Source organism: Neoarius graeffei, chromosome 20 (genome assembly GCF_027579695.1).
Source record: "Neoarius graeffei isolate fNeoGra1 chromosome 20, fNeoGra1.pri, whole genome shotgun sequence".
Taxonomy (NCBI): Eukaryota; Metazoa; Chordata; class Actinopteri; order Siluriformes; family Ariidae; genus Neoarius; species Neoarius graeffei.
The window spans coordinates 12,503,681-12,516,244 of NC_083588.1; the positions used below are offsets into that span (position 1 = coordinate 12,503,681).

The 12,564-nt window shown below is 41.1% G+C and overlaps 2 protein-coding genes across 5 annotated transcripts in view; both read left to right on the forward strand.

The window, feature by feature from the left end:
- Positions 1 to 2,012, forward strand: part of wdr1 (WD repeat domain 1) — a 47,996-nt gene extending 45,984 nt beyond the window's left edge. Inside the window, exon 15 of the mRNA XM_060901252.1 lies at positions 1,188 to 2,012. Coding sequence (XP_060757235.1) covers positions 1,188 to 1,294 — 107 coding nt within the window. The 3' untranslated portion in view covers positions 1,295 to 2,012. The remainder of the gene's footprint in view (positions 1 to 1,187) is intronic.
- Positions 2,013 to 9,076: 7,064 nt separating this feature from the next.
- The window catches only part of slc2a9l2 (solute carrier family 2 member 9, like 2), a 216,148-nt gene continuing 212,660 nt past the window's right edge, over positions 9,077 to 12,564 (forward strand). For 2 of the 4 annotated variants that reach the window (XM_060901253.1, XM_060901256.1), the window contains exon 1: positions 9,078 to 9,309. The gene's annotated coding sequence lies outside the window, so the exon portion shown is untranslated. Of the gene's footprint in view, positions 9,393 to 12,564 lie in introns of all 4 variants that reach the window. The other 2 variants (XM_060901254.1, XM_060901255.1) reach the window with 2 other exon arrangements.

Here is a 12,564-nt window from a genome sequence, read left to right on the forward strand (position 1 = left end):
CCACCTTCGCAGATGCTCTGCGCGCACCTCCCAAAAATTGTGACCACCGCAGAAGCCTCGCAGACAGCGTCGCAGACAAGAGGGCTCTGATTGGTCCACTCTACATCCGCTGTACACGCACTTCCGCTTCACTACTTTCCCGGTTTGGTTTGTTTTCACGACCGGCATTTTTAAAAACACGAGCGAAGATGGAGCAGCATGAAGAGCGGTTGATTGAGGAAGTACGTACATCTATACGATTCCAGTTCTAGTCATTATAAAAAAAAAAGTTCTAGTCATTATAAGTAACCGGAGGATAAACACTCCACTAACCACACCCACCAACTACCCCTAGCGACTTTGCGCCCCCTTGCGTTGTGCCGGTGAATAACATCGCGCACGCCTATTCCCCCGCTCAGCAATAAATTACAACTGTCTGCGAAAAGCTATCTGCGAAAGCCTTGTCACAAGAGCATGCAGAGGCCTTTATACGGAGCCGTAGTAACTCGTCCCCTCACTTTTAATTACCCGAGCGCACGCCTTAACGCAAAGCGTCCGCACGGGTTATAACTCGTGCGCGCGCATTAATATCTCGTGCACACGCCTTATAAGTCGTTCCCACGCTTTTATTTATTTTTTTATTCACCATGTCCCCTCTACGGCTCCGTAGTGTTATGCTCTGCAATTAAAAAAAAAAAAAAACATTGGTACAAAGCAAGCCCATTCACTTTTTTTATGCTGATAAGAGAATTACAATGGTTTTTCATGTGACAAAAATGTGCGATTAAATTGCGATTAATCGCGAGTTAACTATGACAGTCGCGACATTAATCGCGATTAAATATTTTAATCGCTTGACAGCACTAAAAAAAAAAAACCTCATCGGATCTGCACGATTCACACAAGTCCCCTAGACAGCCGTGAAAAAGGCGGCATCCGCCAAAAGGCGCGCCGTTTGCATCCATGTGATTGGCTGATGCGCTACTTGCTATGACTGACCTTATGCGTCTGCATTGCAGTTGAAATTCTCACCTGCGCTAATTGTAACACGTTAGTTTCAGACCGACTTTACACTCAAATGACATGGATCGAAATCTTTTCATGCGAAATTGAGCATTATTTACATTTTGGATCAGGACATTTTAGGAAATGAAAATGGTGACTAATTGGACAATTATTTACGAATGGTTTTGTGTGGGTTTTTGCAGATTCTCACCGGTTGCACCACGTGAGCGGCTTGGCCTGGGTGGACGAACGCACGCTCGTCACGACTTCTCACGATGCGTGTGTGAAACAGTGGACGCTAAAAATCTAAGCACTCTTGCACACACTTGCAGGGACAGGAGACTTCTGTTGGGAATCTGTCTTTTCTCACTCACCTGGACTTGCGTGCTCTCTTTGTTTTTAAGGGTTGTGTGCCAGGAATCTCAATCTCCTTTTTTTTTTTTTTTTTTTCCCTTTTTTTTTCTTTGTGTGCGCAAACGCATGTGTGCATCTCCTTTCTGCCTTCAGTCAGTTAACATGCTCCTTATCCCTCATCTTTTATGAAAGGTGTGACATTCCAGAATCATGAGACCGAGACTTCCACTTGGCCACCATTCAACACGTGCGCGCACACAACTTATAAAACGTAACACAACTCCTGATCTAACAAGAAGTTTTCTACCCAGTGCTGTATCATGGCTCAGTCTTGTTTTTGACCAGGTGGAGGTTTCGCTTTAGGGCTCTCTTATCGTGTCTTGGGCTTCTGTGATGGACCGTGGTCTGTTTCTGCATTCTACTGACAGGATGCGTGTCTGTTTCTTCAGGGAGCAATAATAGGTTGTAAAGCAGAAACGGAACAGTCCAGAGATTTACTGTAGTGTATGTGTGTTGGATGCGAGTGTGGAAGAGGGACATCGGTGTACTGTCCTTTGTCTCGGTCACTGTGGGTATATTTTTGTGTGAATATCAGCCTCTGCTTTTTTTCACTGAAGTGGATGTGATTCATACTACTAATAATAAATGATTGAAATAAAGCTGAACGCTTTTTATGAGTGTGTTTGTGTTTACGTTTTACTTGGTCATCTTGAAATCTTTTTAAAAGGATGCTTCCATGTGAAGAAGAATTATGTGGTGAATACCACACCAAAGCAGCCGGAGTTGTGTGGGGTTTTAAATAGTGAATTAAGAACTCCGATATGTTCAAAGAAGTATTGCAGTTAATAACAAATGTTACAATGATGCTATTCTTTTTTTTTTTTTTTGATTTTGCTTTATTCCGAACAGTAAAGAAGATATAAAATAAAAAATGTAATCATCAAAACATCGTCAGAAAACAGAATGGCGTAGCCACAAGGCAATAACATAATAATGTTCGGAAAGGATTAGGAAGAAGTAAATTACTTGTCAAATCCTAACCCTCTATACCACCGTTAATCAAACGTCACTTTCCACGATAATGAACTAATATATATAAAATCAACAACAACAAAAAAAACATACCAACATGGTATAATATCGCCCAAATCAAATTTTATATATATACACAAATACTTATGCTATGCATATATACACCTACCTATAACTATACACATCCATATGTACACACACCCATTATCATAATTATGCTATATATATATATATATATATATATATACACACACACAAATACTTACTTTATATATATCTGTGTGTACCCATAACCACATATTTACACTTATCAATAGCACGTTATTGTAATTCCTCCTCCCTATACCTCCTAAAGATCTGTTCCTTGTACTTTTTTTGAACTGATTTATAGTTGTACATTTCATGAGCTCCACATTCAAACTGTTCCATAGCTTTACTCCACAAATAGAGAGACTGAACATTTTTCATGTTGTCCTAGCACTGCGAGTTTTAAATTTCAATTTCCCCCTAAAATTATAGCCCCCCTCTCTATCCGAGAACATTATTTGGATATTCCTTGGTACTTTATAATTCCTTACTTTGTACATTACTAAGGCAGTTTTATATTCTATAATATCCCTGAATTTTAAACATTTTGAATTTAAGAATAGTGAATTAGTATGATCTCAGTAACCAGCACTATGAATTATCCTTATAGGTCTTTTTTGAAGTATAGTTATTGCATGAAGTGAACATTTATACATATTTCCCCACACCACTGAGCAGTAATTTAAGTACGGTAAAACCAGGGAACAGTAAAGAATGCGGAGTGAATTATAGTCCAGGACGTGCTTAGCTTTACTCAACACAGATATGCTTCTTGATAGTTTCATTAGTATTATTTTATGTGATTTCCAATTAATTCTATCATCTATTATTACCCCAAGAAATTTATGATTAGAAACTCAATATCAACACCATCTACCTGTACATTTATTGCCCTATTTATTTTATAATTATTAAATAGCATGATTTTTGTTTTAGACAGATTTAATGATAGTTTATTTTGATCAAACCAACTTTTTAACCTGCACAATTCTGAAGAGATTATGTTTTCTAACTCATGTAAATTTGTTCCAGAACAATACATATGTGTCATCTGCAAATAATACCATCTTAAATATCTTTGATACATTGCACATATCATTTATATAAAGAATAAACAGTTTAGGACCCAATACTGACCCCTGGGGGACACCACAATCAATATTCAAATGAGTTGAGACAGAGTCACCCAACTTCACAAATTGAGTCCTGTTGCTCAAATAACTTTTTATCCAATTTAATACAACTCCCCTTATCCCATATTGTTCCATCTTATTAATATATCATGATTAATAGTATCAAAAGCTTTTTGAAGATCAATAAATATCCCAGCGACATGTTTATCATTTATAGAGTTACTGATTTCTTCAGTTGATTCCATTAGTGCCATCTCTGTTGATCTATTTGCTCTAAATCCATATTGACTATCACTGAGTAGTTTGTATTTTTCAGTGAATTTATCTAATCGGTTATTGAATAGTTTTTCAAGAATTTTGGAGAATTGAGGAAGTAAAGAAACAGGTCTGTAATTTGTGAAGTTGTGTTTGTCCCCAGATTTATACAATGGAATTACTTTTGCTATTTTCATATTGCTTGGAAATGTACCGGTTTGATATGACAAGTTACAGATGTATGTTAATGGTTTAGAAATCCCCCCCAATAATAGTTTTTACTTGTTTCATATCAATATCATTACAATCTGTGGATATTTTATTACTACATTTATTAACTATATCAATAATTTTCTTCTCATCTACTGGTGTAAGAAACATAGAACAAGAATTCCTCTTTATATTATCTATACAATCATTTGTTACTGGATCAGAGATATTTAGCGCTAATCTTGGTCCAATATTAACAAAAAAATTATTAAAACTATTAGCAACTACATCCATGTTATAATTTTCGATACCTTTGTCATTAAAGTATTTAGGGTAATGTATTTGTCCAGAGCCATCTTTAAGAATACTATTTAATATATTCCATCTTCCTTTAATATTATTTTTATTATATATTAATTTACCATAATAATCCTTCCTACATCTCCTTATGATACTCGTTAACTTGTTTTTATATTTATTTTCTGCCTCTTTGGTTCTTAATTTAATAAATTCTCTATATAGAGTGTTTTTCTTCTTACAGGCATTTTGTAATCCCTTAGTAATCCAAGGTTGGTCATTATAGTTTTGTTTTGTACTATATTGCTTCAATGGGCAATTTTTATCATCTAATAATTTGAATATACTTAAGTTATTATATGCTCTATCAATGCTATTCTCTATATAAACCGATTCCCAGTCTTGTATTAATAAATCATTATTTAATGCAAACATGGCTTCCTCAGTCCTAACTCTTCGATACTTAAGTTTATGGTCTGTCACATTTATCTTATGATTATAAATTGTATATAAATTGTATATAAATTACAGTCATAAATTGTAAAAACTGGTCGATGATCACTATCATTGATTAATATTCCACTTATAATGTTATCTATCTCATCTCATCTCATCATCTCTAGCCGCTTTATCCTTCTACAGGGTCGCAGGCAAGCTGGAGCCTATCCCAGCTGACTATGGGCGGAAGGCGGGGTACACCCTGGACAAGTCGCCAGGTCATCACAGGGCTGACACATAGACACAGACAACCATTCACACTCACATTCACACCTACGGTCAATTTAGAGTCACCAGTTAACCTTACCTGCATGTCTTTGGACTGTGGGGGAAACCGGAGCACCCGGAGGAAACCCACGCGGACACGGGGAGAACATGCAAACTCCACACAGAAAGGCCCTCGCCGGCCCCGGGGCTCGAACCCAGGACCTTCTTGCTGTGAGGCAATAGCGCTAACCACTACACCACCGTGCCACCAATGTTATCTATATCATTGGTAAATATATTATCTATTAAGGTAGCACTATGGTCAGTAATTCTGGTGGGTCTGGTAATTTTTGGGTGGAGACTCATACTGTACATGGTATTAATAAATTCCTCAGTCATACTGTGCTTATTAGGGTTCAACAGATCAATATTTGTATCCCCACAAATGAAGATAACTTTTTTATTATCTACTATAAATGTCTTTTCTACCCAGTCCTTTAACGCCTCTATACTAGTTTCTGGCGCTATATATATATATATATATATATATATATATATACACAGCTAATTAATACATTTCTACTTTTTTCAATATTAATTTCGATTGTTAAACATTCTAATAAGTTATTGTGGTAATCAGAGTGGGTGGGTGGAGCACAGAAGCATGGCAGGCCAGAACTGAGTTCCAAAAACTCTTTTTATTTGCACTTTTCAGTTGCCAAGCACACTCTCCCAGCCACACGCATACACACACACATAAGTCATCTGGTTGGGGAGAGCTCACTTCCTCTGCTCTCTCTCTCCTTATATAGGGCGTGGTTGCTGGGAAGACACACAAACACAGGTTAATTGAAAAATTAGAAGCGAATTTTTTACTTGGTGAAGGTCCCTCCTCCCAATTTTCTCGCAGCACATCTAGAATGCCGCACGGCTTACGCCCATATAACAATTCGAACGGGGAGAACCCCGTGGAGGCTTGGGGGACCTCTCGCACTGCAAATAACAAGGGTTCGAGCCATTTATCCCAATTACGTGCGTCCTCACTTACAAATTTTTTAATTATATTCTTGAGGGTGCGATTGAACCGTTCAACTAAACCGTCCATTTGTAGGTGATACATGCTGGTGCGGATCGGCTTAATACCTAATAACCCATACAGTTCGTTCAGTGTACGTGACATAAACGAGGTGCCTTGGTCAGTCAGAATCTCTTTCGGGATTCCAACTCGGGAGATGACGCGGAAGAGCGCTTCCGCAATACTGCATGCTGAGATATTGCGAAGAGGCACTGCTTCCGGGTATCGCGTTGCACAGTCCACCAGAACTAAAATAAAGCGGTACCCTCGTGTTGACCAGGTGCGACGTCCCGCCTCCGCAGTGGGGGAACAGGGCGAGGACGAGACACAGGAGGAGAGAGGGGGGGAGAGAGAGGAGAGGAAAGAAGAGGATGTCCGCTGTCCTGCCATTGGAACAGCCATCAAATGGTCCTCCACCAACTCGATGGCCTGATCCAGCGACGCCGGGCGGTGGCACTGGACCCACTCTGCGGTTCCCTCTGGTAGGCAGGCGATGAACTGCTCCAGCACCACCTGATCGATGATTCCCTTGGTGTCGCGGTTGTTGGCCCTCAACCACCGCCAGCAGGCATCCCGGAGCTGCTGGCCAAATGCGAACAGCCGGCCGACTTCCTCCAGACACAGAGCGCGGAAGCGCTGTTGCTGTTGTTCGGGGGTGCACCCCACCCGCTGGAGGACGGCCCGACGAAGGTCCGCGTAGGCCAGCCAGAGGTCGGCGGGGAGCTGTAGCACAGCCAGCTGCGCCTCGCCCGTTAGCAGGGGGAGGAGGCGTGCCGCGCGCTGTTCCACCGGCCAGCCCGAGGCCTCTGCTGCCTGCTCGAAGAGCGTGAGGAAGGCCTCAGGGTCGTCATGCGGGCCCATCTTAGTTAGGGTGAGGGAAGAAGGGCCCGCGGCAGTGGAGATGGTGGACCCTGCCGACGTGAGGAGGTGCCGGAACGCCTGTCGATCTTCCTGCTGCGCCAGCACCAGGGCCTTGAACCAGTGCTCTTGCTCCTTCCGGAGGGTGACTAGCGCCTGGTGCTGGCTCTGCTGGGCCGTGGCGAGGGCGTGGACCCAGTGTGCGAAGGGGGAGGACTCCATGGGGCTGTTTTTTTCCTGTGCTCGGTCCCGGATTTCGGCACCACTGTAGCAGTTCATAGGAGGGGGAGGAGCACAGAAAGACGGCAGGCCAGAATAAAGTTCAATAACTCTTATTTTGCTCTTTTCAGATGGAAAATTCACTCTCTTCCATGCACACACACCCACACAAGTCTTCTGGTTCAGGAGAGAGCTCTCTTCCTCTGCTCTCTCTCTCTTTATATAGGGTGCGGTCACTGGGAAGACACACAAACACAGGTTAATTGACATCAGGTATAGTGATTCTGCCACTTACCTTCCCTGACTCCTCCCTCCGGTCACAGACTGGCGCTTGACCACGCCCCCACTGCCACAATGACATATCAAATGTTTAAACTGAGAAAATGTATCATTTAAAGAGAAAAACTAGATGATTTTAAATTTCATGACAACAACACATCTCAAAAAAGTTGGGACAAGGCCATGTTTACCACTGTGAGACATCCCTTTTTCTCTTTACAACAGTCTGTAAACGTCTGGGGACTGAGGAGACAAGTTGCTCAAGTTTAGGGATAGGAATGTTAACCCATTCTTGTCTAATGTAGGATTCTAGTTGCTCAACTGTCTTAGGTCTTTTTTGTCATATCTTCCGTTTTATGATGCGCCAAATGTTTTCTATGGGTGAAAGATCTGGACTGCAGGCTGGCCAGTTCAGTACCCGGACCCTTCTTCTACGCAGCCATGATGTTGTAATTGATGCAATATGTGGTTTGGCATTGTCATATTGGAAAATACAAGGTCTTCCCTGAAAGAGACATCGTCTGGACGGGAACATATGTTGCTCTAGAACCTGGATATACAGTACCTTTCAGCATTGATGGTGTCTTTCCAGATGTGTAAGCTTCCCATGCCACATGCACTAATGCAACCCCATACCATCAGAGATGCAGGCTTCTGAACTGAGCGCTGATAACAACTTGGGTCGTCCTTCTCCCCTTTAGTCCGAATGACACGGCGTCCCTGATTTCCATAAAGAACTTCAAATTTTGACTCGTCTGACCACAGAACAGTTTTCCACTTTGCCACAGTCCATTTTAAATGAGCCTTGGCCCAGAGAAGACGTCTGCGCTTCTGGATCATGCTTAGATATGGCTTCTTCTTTGAACTATAGAGTTTTAGCTGGCAACGGTGGATGGCACGGTGAATTGTGTTCACAGATAATGTTCTCTGGAAATATTCCTGAGCCCATTTTGTGATTTCCAATACAGAAGCACGCCTGTATGTGATGCAGTGCCGTCTAAGGGCCCGAAGATCACGGGCACCCAGCATGGTTTTCCGGCCTTGACCCTTACGCACAGAGATTCTTCCAGATTCTCTGAATCTTTTGATGATATTATGCACTGTAGATGATGATATGTTCAAACTCTTTGCAATTTTACACTGTTGAACTCCTTTCTGATATTGCTCCACTATTTGTCGGCGCAGAATTAGGGGGATTGGTGATCCTCTTCCCATCTTTACTTCTGAGAGCCGCTGCCACTCCAAGATGCTCTTTTTATACCCAGTCATATTAATGACCTATTGCCAATTGACCTAATGAGTTGCAATTTGGTCCTCCAGCTGTTCCTTTTTTGTACCTTTAACTTTTCCAGCCTCTTATTGCCCCTGTCCCAACTTTTTTGAGATGCGTTGCTGTCATGAAATTTCAAATGAGCCAATATTTGGTATGAAATTTCAAAATGTCTCACATTCGACATTTGATATGTTGTCTCTGTTCTATTGTGAATACAATATCAGTTTTTGAGATTTGTAAATTATTGCATTCCGTTTTTATTTACAATTTGTACTTTGTCCCAACTTTTTTGGAATCGGGGTTGTACATGTCAGAACATGTCTCAGGATTTGCATGAATCATGTGAGACTATTTGAGACACTTCTGGCAGTGGAGTGAGTAACAGCTGGTGAGGGAGAATCATGTGAGGACAAACAGTGCTCATTTCTGCTGAAAAGCACCACACCAATTCTGAAAAATTCTGATCTGGTGGGATCACAGGACGCAATTAATTGCGGGAATCCGCCAAGAAAGTTTCAAGAAGAAGTTGTTTATCCTCTGTTTTCAAGGTGATCCTAGTATTTCCTATTTTTATTTTGATGGGTTTTTTTGTTCAAGACTCATTCCCCCTGTGTTGTATGCAGCCAGCGAGGTATGTTTATTTACGTTGCTTGTCGCGTTAATTAGTCTTTGGCATGTCAATTTTATGTTAAATGAATGCGTGGTTTTTTTTGTATATTGTCTTAACAGTTCGACGGTGGATTGTTGACGGTGAATTGGAATGAAGAGAAAAATAAATCCATCTGTATAAAGAACCAGCGTCGCTTATTTCATGGAGGGAGTGATAGTTTTGATTAAGAATACAACTTCATATCACCACAGTCGCACCCCTTGGGCTGAATTGATGTTGTGACATTACAAAATACAATTGTTAACATTAAAAATAACGTAAAAGATCAATATTCAGATTTATACTCCTAATTAAGACATAGAAAGAACATTTGAACAGTTAAGTGTTGATTAAACGAACCATGTGCAGTATGGCACTAGTTCTGTAACATTCAGTTCAACACTTAAGAATGTCCAGATTGCTAGCAGTACGGGTTTGACGGCAGCTAATGTTCACTCTTGTAGGCGGTAGAAGATGGCAATATTGTTCAGACACTAAGAGTGATTTAGCAAATTTTAAAGTCAGAGTCAAACGTCTGGAGTGAAGAGATGGCAAACCAAGGTATGCACAAGCTTCGGCGTAGCAGGTATAATCATGTCCCATTATGATACGTACCGCCCTACGCTGGATTTTTTTCAATCTCATTGTTCAACAATGTTGTCAAACCTGAGTGCCAGACAGGTGCTGCATACTCAGTAACAGGTCGTATGTAAGAAGTATACACAGTAACAAGATCATCCTTTGAAATGTGAAAATGCTTGAGTCTACGGAGAAGAAATAACTGCTGACTTGCTTTGTTATAGATGCAGTTGACATGCGCATTCCATTTTAGGTCCGACTGCAGGCAAACTCCTAGGATCCTCATGACTCCCACTCGTTCCAGAACTATATCATTTATCTTAAGCAAGGGGGGAGGATACAGAGACCTGCTGAACTGGACATGAAGGACCTTACATTTACACAGGTTAAAGACCATGTGGTTTTCCTGAGACCATGTATTCAAATCTGTCAAATCTTGTCGGATACTCGAAAGTTGTGATAAGGAGTTTCTGATTTCCAACAAATTCAAATCATCAACAAACTTCCACCTCTTGGAAGAAGCTTGGCGTGCCGCACCATTTATATAAGCTATAAAGATGAGTGGACCGAGGAGTGTTCCCTGCAGAAGGCCACATGTTACTGAAACACTGTCAGAAAGGACTCCATGATAACAGACCACCTGTTGTCTGTTTGTGAGGAAATCAGCAAGCCATCTGACTAAAGATGGCTGTAATCCAAGCTCGATCAGTCGGCAGTTAAAATATAAACACGCATTTCTGACAGTTGGACATCCAGTGCAATAAACATGGACATGTCACTTACCAATTCACATCATACTCGCATAACATTTGGACAGACAAAACTCAACCATTTTTGTTGGGTTACTATTTGACTTTTTCATAGCAGCTCTATGACGGGTAAGTTGATGCCTGGATGTGTAAACATTCGCACTTTCCGATTGGTTGATAGTGCTCTGGTACAGCAAGTCAAAGCGAGGTCAAAGTTCACTGACTCATGGAACTCATTAAAATGGACAGACAGTGAAGGAAATTTATTTGTTGGTAAATATTTTCAAAATAAATGCATAGATTAGCCCCAATCATTTAAAACATATTGAAATAAATGTTGCTAAAATCACAGAAACAGGAGTTATAATTGTTAATTACTTTATGTAGTAGGGCAGCACGGTGGTGTCGTGGTTAGCATTGTCGCCTCACAGCAAGAAGGTTCTGGGTTCGAGCCCAGTGGTTGACGAGGGCCTTTCTGTGTGGAGTTTGTATGTTCTCCCCATGTCTGCGTGGGTTTCCTCTGGGTGCTCTGGTTTCCCCTACAGTCCAAAGACATGCAGGTTAGGCTAATTGGTAGCTCTAAATTGACCGTAGGCGTGAGTGTGAATGGTTGTTTGTCTGTGTGTCAGCCCTGTGATGACCTGGCGACTTGTCCAGGGTGTACCCCGCCTCTCGCCCATAGTCAGCTGGGATAGGCTCCAGCTTGCCCACAACCCTGCACAGGATAAGCAGTTACAGATAATGGATGGATTTATGTAGGTGCTGTTTCATAGTTTTCCAACACAGTGGACAGACTGTGACATTAATACTAATCATCAATTCATCAATCTATTACAGATGAAAGGAGATGTCTTATAAACGTATTGTTGCACAAAGTAAAAACTTAAAACAATGTATTTTAACCCCAAAAAGCATTTCCTTTTCGCTAACATTTTCACACTTTTTGAAATTTTTTTTTCATATTTCATCCATAGCCACTGTCCTACAGGGTCGCAAGTAAGCTGGAGCCTATCCCAGCTGATTATGGGCAAGAGGCGTGGTACACCCTGGACAAGTCGCCAGGTCATCGCAGGGCTGACACATAGACACAGACAACCATTCATGCTCGCATTCACACCTACGGTCAATTAAGAGCCACTAATTAGCCTAACCTGCATGCCTTTGGGGGAAACCGGAGCACCCGGAGGAAACTCACGTGGACAGCATGCAAACTCCACACAGAAAGGCCCTCATCGGCCGCTGGGCTCAAACCCGGGACCTTTTTGCTGTGAGGCAACAATGCTAACCACTCCACCACCGTGCTGCCTTTCTTACTGAAAATAGTGGTTTCTTTCTTTTTTTTTTTTTTTTTTACCTTTGAAGGAATATGGAAGGAAAACAACATCATTTTATAAATGATCAACATTTGGTGAAATCATATGCTATGGCAACAGATGTCACAAAAAAAAATCCAGGCTTTTCAAAATTCAGGACATTAAAATACTGTAAAGTAAATAAATTCGGAGCCAAATACTTTGACATACAGTACTCGGCAAGAGTAGAATACAGAATGTGAAAATTGCAAAGTTTTCACTCCAGTCATTCTCCACGTTTGCTGCTGAGCCTCATGGTTCATAGTTCATAGAAGTAAGGGGAGGAACAGAAATTTAAATGAATTACACTAATGGATTTCATGTGAGGGGCTGAAAGAGATCAGGGAGACAGATTTAGAGAGAGATTTGTGAACCTGAGCTGAATTGCTGGGTGAGTGTTTTGTAATTTCTATTTATTTATTTTTTGGAAGAAGCTTATTTGGTATGATCATGAATTTGATTTTGCTTTCTGTG